The sequence below is a fragment of the Hyaena hyaena genome, unplaced genomic scaffold, assembly GCF_003009895.1.
Source record: "Hyaena hyaena isolate Hyena2069 unplaced genomic scaffold, ASM300989v1 scaffold_1732, whole genome shotgun sequence".
In the NCBI taxonomy this organism is placed as follows: Eukaryota; Metazoa; Chordata; class Mammalia; order Carnivora; family Hyaenidae; genus Hyaena; species Hyaena hyaena.
The window spans coordinates 82612-95332 of record NW_024082367.1 but is presented as its reverse complement, the minus strand read 5'-3'; the positions used below and the strand labels follow the sequence as shown (position 1 = coordinate 95332).

Below are 12721 nucleotides of genomic sequence, written 5' to 3'. Positions count from 1 at the left end.
TTGGGGCTTCTGGGTGGCTCAGTCGGTTAAGTATCCAACTGCAGCCCAGGTGATGATCTCGCAGTTCATGAGTTTGAGCCCTGTATTGGGATCTGCACTGACAGTACAGAGCTTGCTTGGGATTCTCTTTCTCCCTCTCTTTCTGCCCCTCCTCCATTGTGCACTCTCTCTCTCTCAAAATGTATAAATAAATTAAAAAAAAAAAGAAAGAAAGAAAGAAACTGCCAGTGTCTTAAAGCTTGGAAAGTGACACAGGCCACTGCTGACATTCTTCTATCGACCAGTCACAGAATCCACCTGGAATCAAGGAGATGGACATAGACCATGTTGCTCTTCAACACCACCTGTGGCCATCTTTAATCTCCGCACATCTCAATACTTAATCACTGAGGAGACAGTGAGAGCCTGTCTGTGAATTGCTGGATTGTCTAGCTGGCTGATTGATTAATCTGTTAATCAAATGCACATTGGACAGCTGTCATGTGTTGGACTCCAGGATATAACAGCACAAGAGACAAGGTGTCTACCTTCAACTACTGATACTCAAACAAGTGGCTAATCGTCACTGAGTAACAAACAGGGAAGATCATGGGGCATCAGGCCAGGAAGGACATGAGCCAGCTGAGGACTTCTAGGGGGGTGACTCTGGACAGGTTTCCTCACGGAGGCCTTGCTAAGAAAGTGGGGTTTCACCTACTAGTTGAGAGAGAAATAGAGGGCTTATCCTCTAGAAAGAAGAAATAGCAAGTCCCCAAACTCCGAAGTGGGAAAGGATTTCATGAATCTATGGAACCAAGAAGAAACTAATATGCTAGGAGGATGGTGGAAAACGTGGGGTGTGGTCCCAGCAAACAGAGCAGCAGGGAAGAGCCAGATCACCCCAATCCTCACAGACCAGAGAAATTTCATTTCATCTCAATGGCAAGCAGAAGCACTGGGTTTGGAGCAGGGGTGTAGCATGATCTAACTATGTTTACCCTTCCAGTGCATAGCTACAAAGTGCTGTGTGATTTTGAGCTGGACATTAACCTCTCTGGGCCTATTTTCACACTTGTTATAAATACGTTTGAGTGATTTGCAATGATCTTTTCAGCATCAGTGTTTTGACTCTACATGCCCCTTGTTTACATTCACACCTGGGGCCGGCCCCTTCCTCAGTCCGCAAGGACATAAGCTACCTCTCCGACAGCCTCTGCAGCCCTGCCTTCACGAATGTACCTTCCTGAGCCCATGTGTCAACACCAGCCAGGCCAAGACATTTTGTCCACAATTGTGCAGATTAGAGGAAGAGGCAGAGATTAGAAATGGCAGGGCTTGCACATTCCGACGGTTCTTAACTTGATTTAAACTTTTGACCTGTAATGCTTCCCAGCTGGTTTGGAGTCACACATCCCATCTTGATTAGACTTGCCCCAAAAAGTGATCCAAACAGAGGGGGTTGTTTCAGGGACCCATCGCCCTGCCTGGCCCTCGGGATTGCAATTCCTGGCTGAAGGTGGTCATGGCCCCCGAGCCGTTTGCTTAACAGTGCACAGCAGAAAGGGTTCACTCTCTTCCCGTCTCACTCTGTGCACATGGAGGCCACCTTTTTAACAATCTGTTTTTACAATGTGGAGAAAGAGGTGGGAGTAGGGGACAAGCCAGAGCCCCTATCCCTCCACCTCCCCCCATAATATACCCCAGGTGGCGGGAATTAACTGGGAAAGCTTCGGGCTCGGATTCCAAAGTACACATTGAAATAAATGAAAACCAACTGGAGTTGTGTTGGGCAGAGGCACAAGAAGAAATTTCATCTTCGAGGTTATTTTTTTTCTTCTTCTTTTTTTTGGTACAGAATGCTAATCATGGGGTGAACTCAGAAGGAATGTGCTTTCTCAAGATGAATTTCCTAACATGGTAGAGAATGGACAGAATCCAGGAAGCAGCTCTGTCTGTTGCCTGGGGACAGATGTCTGTGTGCTGGCCACGAAGGGTGACCTCTCCATCCATCACTGGGGATGGAGCCCAGGAGCCTGCGGCCCGCAGGCATCGGGGAGAGAGCTAAAAGTCCTCAACCTTCTCCTGATTCTCTAAGACCCAGAAATTCAGAGCCCTGGGTCCCACACTTGGTTTCTCTGAAAATAAGCTTTCGGGTGATTCTTTTTGTACATGATGAGAAAATGCCCCAGGAACTCTTATTTTTGTTTTGCATGTTTCCTAGCATCTGCTCAACCAAAGCACAACAACGTATTTGTGTAAGTTTGTGCAAATCAGCTAACAAAGATGTCCTATTACTTATTTTATGGACTCTATTCACTTGGCCACCCTGGCCATTTACTGAGTCACTGCTGGGCACCTGGCCATACAGTTGTTGGAGACAGTATATGTGGCAGGTAATAGAAACCAAACCTGCAGTCAGAACAGACCACTTCACCATTTGGGAGCCGTGATAGGCACCAGGTCACCTGGGCTCTCCTCCTGAGGGCCTTCCTTCAGCTCCTGACTCAGCGAACTTTCTCATCTTGGTTACCAGAAACTTCTTGCATTGTTGATTCCAGTCCCCCTGATTCTGTGGCTCTTCCCCAAGGGTACCGGACAGGTTCTTAATCCCTTTGCATGCTCTGTTCCCTCTGGCTGCAAGAGCTTCCTCATGTGCCCTCAAGTCTCTTGCTCCATCAGCTCTTCAAAGTACATGCTCCCTGGAAAGCCTCAGTGGATTTAGGTATGATTATTTCCATCTTTGCTCTCTTCTCACTGCAAATATGGTATTAAGCCCATTGGAAGAGGACTCCTGTTTTGTGACATGTTTTCTCCACCTGACTGTGGGCCTTTTGAGGTCAAGGGCCCTGGTTCATCTCTGTTGCTCACGGTCCTTGCCCAATGCCTGTACAAATTAAATGCAAAATATATGTTTTATGATTGAATTGGAGCACTTAATAAATCTAAAGCTTTATGCAAAGATCCAGTTTACAAATAACAGCAATTTCTAATGAACTCTAAAAGCATTTATTGAGTGTCTGCATGTCCAGGCATTGGGTGACAGCTTCCAATATCAGGGCGCAGCATGAGTCAATGTTTTATGTTACTGTAACATGGGTGCAGACATCACCATAGCTGGGACCCACCAGTTCCTCGCTTCTCCCCAACATTTTCCTTGGCTCTTTCCTGACTTCTCAGCATGCCCAGTGAGCTGCCACACTGGGGACGATTTCACAGGGTGGGGACTGTCAACTCCAGGGGCAAGGTGACCAGTGTTTTATTACAGGATTACCATGGACGAGGTCCCACACCTCAGTCACTTCATTCTTAGACCTCACACCATTCCAGAAAGAATTCAGAGAAGGAGACTGTTATAAGTTCTGTTTTACAGATAAAGAAATGGGAGCTTAGAGAAGTCGTTATTGGACAAGATCATCTACTGATTATATGCCTAGAAATCTCTAAATACCCAAGACTTGACCTTGAAGCCTAGACTTCTTTCACTGATCTCTGACCACCTTGTGTTCACTACTCCCACCCCTGCCTCAAGCAAAGTGCCTTACAATAAACAAATGTATTTAATTGAACTGACTATGTATATCTTGTTATTTCTGAAAGGACATCATCATGTTCAACTCTATTTTAATATCATACTTCTTTTTTGTTATGCGCTCTGGGACTTCCAGATGCATCCAGAACTGCCCTACTTGTTCATTCATAAGGCAGATTCACCTGCAGAGGAAGGTCCATGGGACACAGAAGTGTTGGCATCAGACCCTGGTCCTCCAAGGAAAAGCCTCTGCAAGAAAAACTGGACATGGCTTGAGACCGTGGCTATGCGACACTCACCATCAAGAGGGAAGCCAAGGATTTAGCCAACATGTGGCAGGACTCATGGTACATCATATCCACCTCCCTCTCTTCTATCTATTGTATGGGTGGAGGGAGGTTTTATTTTATTATTTTATTTTATTTTATTTAGTTTTTACTTTTCATTTGGATGTGACCCATCTTGTCAGCCCATGCATACAAATGGGTAATTCTGATAGAAAATTTGATGAGTTGGCCAGAGAAACTTCAGTAAGAGAAATTAAATTAAAACTAGTCATTTTAAGAGAGGAGAAAAATAAAATGACAGTTTTGATCATTTCAGGCCCAGGGCATTGGATGGAGATGACATTTCAGCATTCTAATTCACTTCCTCATTTTAATTCTTTATTTAAGCTGCCACTGCATCTAGAAGGAGGCTTCTCAGCCCCTCTTGAACTTATAAGAGGTAGAGGAGGCTTTGCTGCCCGGTTTGTTCACTAGATGGCGTGGTTCAGACTAGCTGTGTTGCCTACATTCAGCTGGCTCAGGAAGCCATCGGTGGACTCGTGTCAAATACCGACTATCTTCTGTTAATTTCATTTGGGACAAACAGCATGCCCCTACGAGTATAAGAAGTAGGGGGATTCTTTGATTCAAAGCAGGAGTTATTGCTGGAGAAGTGCCTGCTACTGGATTAGGAAAGATTCGTAGAGCCCGACAGTGCCTTGTAGATCATCTCGTCCATCTGTGGTTTGCAAACTTATTTGTAGAGTAAAACACTTTCCTCAGCAAAATGCTGTGCAGAACCAAATACGTAACACAGGAAATAGCAGAGCTCCTGTGGTTGCTTTCTGGAACACTTGGGATTCAAGAACTATTGATCTTGTATCTTCCCTCCCTCCCTGCCTCTCTTTCTTTTCTTCCTTCTCTCCCTTTTATTTTCCAGAGTTGGGAATGGAGGACGAGAGAGAACAAGATGTTCATGGCAGATCTTGGCCCCAAACCAGTCGCTGAATAATCTTTCTGTGAAGCCATTGCCTTGTTTGTTTAAATCCCACTGAGTTCCCATTAAAGGAGTCTCCAAAGAAAATGGTTCTCAATTCCCTGGGAGACACTGTTGTGGATGGAGACACACAGTTGCTGAATCAGTGTGTTGACACGGATCACAAATTCAAACAGAAGTGTGACAATGACGAGTGTGTGGATTCTGGACCAGACACTGGACAAACTCTTTCATGCCTTATTTTATTTTTCTTCACAAGAAAAATGTGAGGTTTGTTTTTTCTATTCCCACTTCACAGATGAAGAAAATTAGATTCAGAGGTTAAACTTTTTGTAGCAACGAATACATTAAGGTATGGGTGAAGCTCTTATGACAAAGAAAAAACACAGTGTCTTAAGTACAGGAGAATTTACTTCTTCCTCACATGACAGTCCACAGGGAAGTGATCCCTGACAGCTGGGTGTGGTTGGGCTCATTCCAGCCTATGGCTTCCATCTCTCTAATATGGCTTTACCAGATCCTTTTATCTCCCAAACATCAGAGAAGCCATATAGCCAGTAAATGATGGGGCCCAGATTTGAACCAAGGCTTATTTGATCTGAAAGTCTGATGTTAACTGATCACTGGACAAACTTCTCATGTTACTAGGGCACCTGGGTGACTCAGTCGGTTGGTCCCACTTCAGCTCAGGTCATAATCTCACACTTGGTGGGTTTGAGTCCCGCTTCGGCCTCTCTGCTGACAGCTTGCAACCTGGAGCCTGCTTCAGATTCCGTGTCTCCCTCTCTCTCTCTCTGCCCCTACCCTGCTCATGCTCTCTCTCTCTCTCTCAAAAATAAACTAAAAAAAACTCCCCAAAAACAAAAAACCCAAATTTCTCCATTACTCCCATCCCCGATCATTATAGACTGAATATAACCACAAACTGGCATCATGGTTAGTTGTGGTAGCCAGGCTCCAAGATGGCTTCTAATCATTCTTACCTCTGGTAACCAGGCCCTTGCATAGTTCCCTCTCACAAGGAATAGGGCCAACCTGTGTGGTCAACAGAATATTATGGATATCATAGACAATACCTTTTGAGGAGGCCTAGCTCCTTCTTGGCTCCCTAGCTCTGGGGAAGCTAGCACCCTGCTCGAGGACACTCAGGCAGCCTTATGGAGAGGCCTGCAAGATAAGGAACTGAGGCCTCCCACCAGCACCCAGCACCAACCTTGCGAGCACGCCACCTTGGAAGCAGATCTGAGGTCTCAGACAAGCCTGTGGAGAGCTGCACCCTGGCTGGCCCAATCCCGAATCTAATGTCCTCAAACTTCGCGCACCAGAATCCATCAGTGAAGCGGCACCAGATCCCTGCCTCTTGGAAAATATGTGAGATAATAAATGTTTATTTTTATTTTATGCCACTCAATTTCATGGTAATTTGTTATGCAGCTATAAATAGCTAATACGTTAGTACCGATGGGAGGTTAAGAGGATGCATTTTTTTTCTCTAGCCCAAACACCAGCCACCTTCTCGGGAAAGCCTTAATTGATCCCACCAGGGAGGCAGCTACTCATCTTTCCCCTGTGTCATGGTTCCTTTTCCCCACCTCGTGTCACTCAAAGCTGAGCTCTGCATGTTTACAAGTCAGCTTCCTTCTCCGGACGGCTGGCTCCTCGATGACAATGGCTTGTGTTCAGATTCTCCTTCCCTGTGGCCCAGCAGTGCCAAATTAAATGTGTACTGAAGTGACTGACTGAAATTTTCTACCTATCCTTCTCATTTTTGTGATAATATCACGCACTATTTGCTTCAGATGTAGGTTCTGGAAACATTGTGTTGCCTTTTACAGGAAGCCTCTCAGTTACTACTTTGTTATAATAACATATTTTTAAAACTACTCTGTATAAATAAAAGATAAATCTCCTAAGGGCCAGAGGTCATGCTATTTTAGGTGCTTTTACAAATACTTAGCACCTCCTTATTCTTGAAAATCAGGCCTGAAATCTCATCAAAACAAATGTCCCCTGGAGATCCCCAGGGCTGAGATTTTTTTTTTTTTTTTTTTTTAAATCACATTCCTTCTTGTCTCATTTAGAAGAGGAGAGAAGGAGGCCTGTCACAAGCTTACTCAGGTCAGGTCTCCCCCGTTCCCCTGGCCTGGTGGTTTTTCTACCTTCTGATGGACCTACCTGGTGTGTTTCTGAAGCCACGTCGTTTCCAGTCATGCACCTAGCCTTGTGGTTAACCTTTCTGCAAAAGCACCCAAGGTGTTTCATCTAAATTTCCTTCCACTGCACTTAATTTAGAACTATCTCAGAGGGAAGTTGGAAGGCATTCTGCATCTTTTTTAAACCTGGATATTGTTCTCGGTCTTCAGACTAAGAAGTTAGGGGAATTTGCGTAAGTTACACGGATCTGAATTTTGGTTTCACAAAGGAAGAAGTTGAAATGTTTTCAGGTGGGATTGTGGCTTAACAAATGAAAAAGGAAAAACAGTATTTTGTGATGGTCTATGTTGTTCTCTTGTTGAATATGCCATAGACGCAATTCCTCATGTGTGTCCACATTCCCATCTTTACTGAGCCTTTGGTCAGAGACTGGAGTCTGGATTGATCTACACTCTTCCTCCTCCAAGTGTTACATGTTCATATTAAATAACATTAAGGAGTAGATTTCTTTTTTGCTTGTTTTTCATGATGATCTTAATTAACTCACATGGGACAGTGTTTAAGATCATGTTTATGAAACAGTCATGCATTAATACACCATCAGAAAGAGGGGTTGTAAAGTTTATCCCCCAGAACTTCCCCCACCCCAAACACTTTACATAGTGCCTCCCAAATGGGAGGTATTCGTATCTCAGTTATAAACATTTTCCATGCTTACCCAGATTGAAGACTCTATCGACCCACATCATTGATTGAATAACATTGTATTCTTTGTTTTTTCTGTTAAGGAAAAAATCAGCTATATTAATTCCTATATCAATTGTAAGATGCATCTGGATTTTTAAGACATAATGAACATGGAAAAGAAATAGTTATTTTATGTTTAAGGATGTTTGATTGGTTTCTTGAGAGGTAAAGTCTCTTGGTTCCTGGAGGTGATCAGGCAGAAACGTGAATGGAGGTTAATGCACTGGAAAAAGAGCTCTAAAGGCCTGTCAATATGCCTGTTTCTAATGCGAGACGGAAAAATCTTTGAGGTAAGGGATGATGTCATGTGCACTGCTGGGTCCCTAGCACCTCGGTCGATGCCCAGCACCCCGAGTCACTTGATTATTTGTCGAACGAATCAAATATCGGAGATCACAGGGTGTCCCTGATCCCTTCCAGGTTCCAGTCAGCCCTCAGTATCCCCCACCTCAGAAGGCTGTTGCAAGCATCGAATGAGATTATGCACCTAGAAAGTCCCCGTGCAAGTTAAGTTCCCAGCAAACAGATGTCTGCTCCTTCAGCGCCTCTTCACGCTCCCCCTCCTTCCATATTCTTTGCCGATCCTTCAACAGAAATTAAACTTTGCAGACATATTCCCCAGGGCCTTCCTGAAGACACACTCTTTCTGGGAGAAAATGAATTTATTGACTTCTCAGCCTCGAGAGAGCAGTACAGGGGGTACGGGGTTTGGGTCAGGACTGGTAGAGGCCCTGCTCCATCAGGCTGGGCAGGGGGCGGCAGCAGGTACCACAAGGTCCTTCTTGTCTCCCCTGCGGACCAAGCTTCAAGGTTGGGGGAGAGCCGGCTTTCCATCCCACAGCAGGGCTTATGTCACCTCCCCCTGCAGAATGTCCAGGCTCCTGGGTATGGCACTCAAGGCTTAGTTCTTTGACCCAAGTTGTACTTTTATCTTTGTCCTTGTACTGTATCTATTACAGGCCTGGAATGTGAGAGGTGCTGTGTACATTTACATGGGAGATGTGAAGAAAGAATTTTTCTCTTACTCATCCACTTTCTCAATGAAGGATGCCAGAACCCGGGGACTGTGGTTTGAAGTCCAGCCCCAACCTCGTGTGCTCTTCCTCTCTGCCCATGATCGTCTTCTAGAACAGCCTCCTCTGTCATACTTCAGGCTGATGTGGCTCACGACCTGCCACCTCCTTCCTGCAGCCTGACATACCCGCCTTTGCAGAGTGAAGACTTCAGTAGCTTTGGTCTGCTTTGATTAAAGGCATCTGGGGGAGATGAACCTTGTCTGCTGGGCTGGAGGTGAGGATCATTTCCCAAAATGCAGTAGAAGCCACAGAAGGATTTAAAGCAGGGCTTGACTATATCAGGCTTGCGTGTTCAATCACTCGGGTGTGTTGTGGTGGACAGATTCTGCAAGAGAGAGATGAGAGGCGGTGAAATAATTTAGAAGTTGAAATCAGGCTTGGGTCTGTTGGTACTAACCCATACCTTCCCTGTCTTCTTATTCCTGTTCCCTAGCTTCAGAAGAAAGCCGGGATACTCTGTTTCTTTCTTCCTGTCCTTCTTCCTCCTCCTTTCCCTCTCTCCCTCAATCTCCCTCTGTTCCTCTCTCTCTCCTTCTCTTTTTTCTAAATAGGCCTCCCATGATTTCAGCTTCCCCCATGTGATTCCAGACTCTGGACTGATGTCAGCTCCTCCCTTTGACCCTGCTCCTGTGAATTTCTCCCTCACCTGTTTAGATTCTCAGCCCTTCCAACCCTGGTATAACCAAATTCCTGCTTTTAGTTCCTCTTGTTCAGATACCTTCTGTGGTTTCTGTTTTTCTGTTTGGACCCCAAGATAGTGGTCTATTGAAGTCATACATGTAAAATATGTGAAGGCCTAAATAAGAGTGGCCTGAGGAGAGGAGGTTTGGAGACACCCTTAATTAAATTCCTACATAGAGTTTTAATTCCTTGTCTTCTTGACCTAAAGAGTATCCTTCGTAGGGCGCCTGGGTGGCTCAGTCGGTTGAATGTCTGACCAGCTCAGGTCATGATCTAGCAGTTTGTGGGTTCAAGCCCTGCATCAGGCTCTGTGCTGACAGCTCAGAGCCTGGAGTCTGCTTTGGATTCTTTGTCTTCCTCACTCTCTGCCCCTCCTCCGCTCATGCTCTGTCTCTTTCTCTCTCAAAAATAAATAAACATTATGAAACGTTTTAAGATGTTAAAAAAAAAAAGAATTTCCTTTGCTATTATGACATTCAACCGTTTGGAATACTGTCCCCTAGATCTCAAATAGCATTGGTGTTTTAATACCCCCTTGTTATGTCAGTCTGCCTGAAGAGAATAATGCTTAGTCGGGCATGGACGCTTTATCACCAGTTTTGATGTTTCCATGAAATGAAACAGACAAGTAGACAAAAAACTAAAACAGAAATGAGAAGAGAGTCAGAGCGTTAACCTGGAAGTTAATAGACCAGGTAGTTCTGTGTTTTTGTTTGCTTTGGCTAAGTGTCCAACTCTCTGGTTGATCTCAGGTGAGTCACTTTCCTTCTATGGGGCTTACTCTCTCATTCTTTTTTTTTTTTTTAAGTTTTATTTATTTTTGAGAGAGAAATAGAGACAGTGTGAACAGGGGAGGGTCAGAGAGAGAGGGAGTCACAGACTCCGAAACAGGCTCCAGGCGCTGAGCTAGCTGTCAGCACAGAGCCTGATGCGGGGCACGAACCCACGAACCACAAGATCATGACCTGAGCTGAAGTCAGACACTCAACCGACTGACCCACCCAGGCGCCCCTTACTTTCTCATTCTTAAAGAATATGATCCTAATGTGTCCTCTAGTCCTGGCTAGGATTCACTATACTCTCCACTGTTCTGTCACCCAGTGACGTGATGGATTCTCACGCTCTCTGTGACTGATCCATGATATTAAAGCCTACATAAATGCTAATAACCTTGTTTCCCTTTGAAAAGCTATGAGAGTACAGATGGGTTTTCCAGGCCCCATCTGAGCTTTGCACCCAGCAAATCAAATATCACACATTTAAATGTCCTTGGCAGTCAGTGTAGACAGAAGCCTTAGCCAGGCATGGCAAGGAAGGTTGGTTCATTCACCACAAAGTAGTTCAAAGTCATACCCTGTGTTTTTGAAATGAACCAACTTGCCTCTCACCGTCTGTTTTGTAGGACCTGGAATGATATACACTCTTATTTCCATTTGCAGCCTAATCTGTTCCCAGAAATACGTACTAGAAACCAGGAAAGAAATGTCATCGTTTGGCTGGTTACCCTAAGATACCACAAGCTACCTTCTTTTTATTTTCTTATTTTTTCTATATTTTAAATTATCATATTTTTCCAGAAATATCTTCATTTAAACATATTTCTCTGTCTGGGAGAATGGAAAAATGTACTTCTTCCTCAACTGACACTAAGGTCCATGCTAGAGATGGCGTCTCCTTTTTGATTAAGCAAAATCTCTCATGGGGACCTCAGTGGCACCCTTGCTATGTAAATTTTATGGAGGCATTTAGATGTTGACGGCAGCTTGGCAACCCATAACATACAGTATACTCTGTGGTAAACACTTTGCTTATGTTGGGGGTTTCTGAGATTAAAGATATGTGGTACCTACCATTTAGGATTACAAATCTGATGGGAGAAAGAATTGCGAATAATATATGTTATAACATTGATGGATTTATAGTATTGGATACCTCTGTGATCTTGCAAGTCTCACGGTCATCCTCCAAAGCCAAAGAGTGTCCTTTAGTGGCCAATTACTGAATTGCAGGTATAGAACCACTGAGTGAGCTATAAGTCTTCAGGACTAGAATTAGATCTTAATTAGTTAAATCTTTTTTTTTTTTTTTTTCAATTTCTTATTTGAGAGAGAGAGAGATGCATGCACATGAATAGGGGAGGGGGAAGACAGAGAGAAAGAGAGAGTCTTAAGCAGGCTGTATGCTCAGTGTGGAGCCCGATGCAGGAGAGTCACAGCCCTGCCTGAGATCATGACCTGAGCCAAAATCAAGAGTCAGACACTCAACTGACTGAGCCACCCAGGTGCCCCCTAACTTCCCAAATCTTGGCCTTATTCCACTCATTGTTCCAATATGGGAGTTTATGTACCTGCATGTTTGAAACAGAAGTTTCCAATATATTCAAAAGTATGACCTGTCAATTTAAAGCTATGTCTCAAAAGTCATAAAAATGGTACATGGCCCTTGTCCCCAACACTTTCTTTTAAAGGAATACACCCTAGGAAGCTATAGATGCTCTCAAACATGTATTGTATGTTCATTACAGCATTATTTGAAGTAGCAACAGGAGAAAAATACCACCTAATTATAAAGTATCGATTCAATCAATTATGCTAGAGTATAATATGATAGAATGCTATGCAGTGATGATGTAGAAAATGACTTAATGGCAGAAAAAGAAACTTAAGTCATATAATTTGATAAAATAGCAGGTGATGAAATTCCACAGGCAATGATATTAAATTTAAATATTTGTGCTTGTATGTGCAATATAGTGGTAGGTTTAGATGCAGGCACACACGTTTGAAAAAATGTAGAAGGGTATGCACACTACTTAACACTGGTTATTTCTTGGTGGGGCTATGTGAAGTGACACTTTGTTTTGTGCATGTATGCTGTAATGTATGTAGATTACTTTTAATATCAGAAAATACGTTGATTTAAAAAATGGGGCTGATTTCCAGATATGCTGCTGCCATGACAATTAGTGGGGGCCAGCTGGCAGAGCCATTAGAGAGACTTTGGGTCTACAGGTTTCAGAAAGCCCTTCCAGAATGAACTCCAACTTTGACATCACTTTGGGCCATTTGAAAATGGACATTCTAAGCACATCTGTTTGTAAGGCTGAGGGCAGTTGTAATAAATAGATACCTTTGGATAACATGGGATAGTTGGTTGGGTTGGACAGACTGACAATGGAGAGTCTTAACCAGATGGAGTTCATGGGATGGGGGCTCATGTCAGTGCTCCCATCTGCTTCTACTCCTTCTTAAGGCTCTGCTCTCACAACAGGGGGGTAATTAGAATAACTGTG

The 12721-nt window shown here is 43.9% G+C and overlaps 1 protein-coding gene across 1 annotated transcript in view; it reads left to right on the top strand.

Moving 5' to 3' along the window:
- Window positions 1-4853, top strand: part of LOC120226522 — a gene marked incomplete at its 5' end in the record, with an annotated part of 106615 nt that extends 101762 nt beyond the window's left edge. The window contains 2 exons of the mRNA XM_039224708.1: window positions 3645-3855; window positions 4715-4853. Of these exons, the coding sequence (XP_039080639.1) occupies window positions 3645-3855; window positions 4715-4786 (283 nt within the window). The remainder of the gene's footprint in view (window positions 1-3644; window positions 3856-4714) is intronic.
- Between the last annotated feature and the right edge of the window lie 7868 nt (window positions 4854-12721).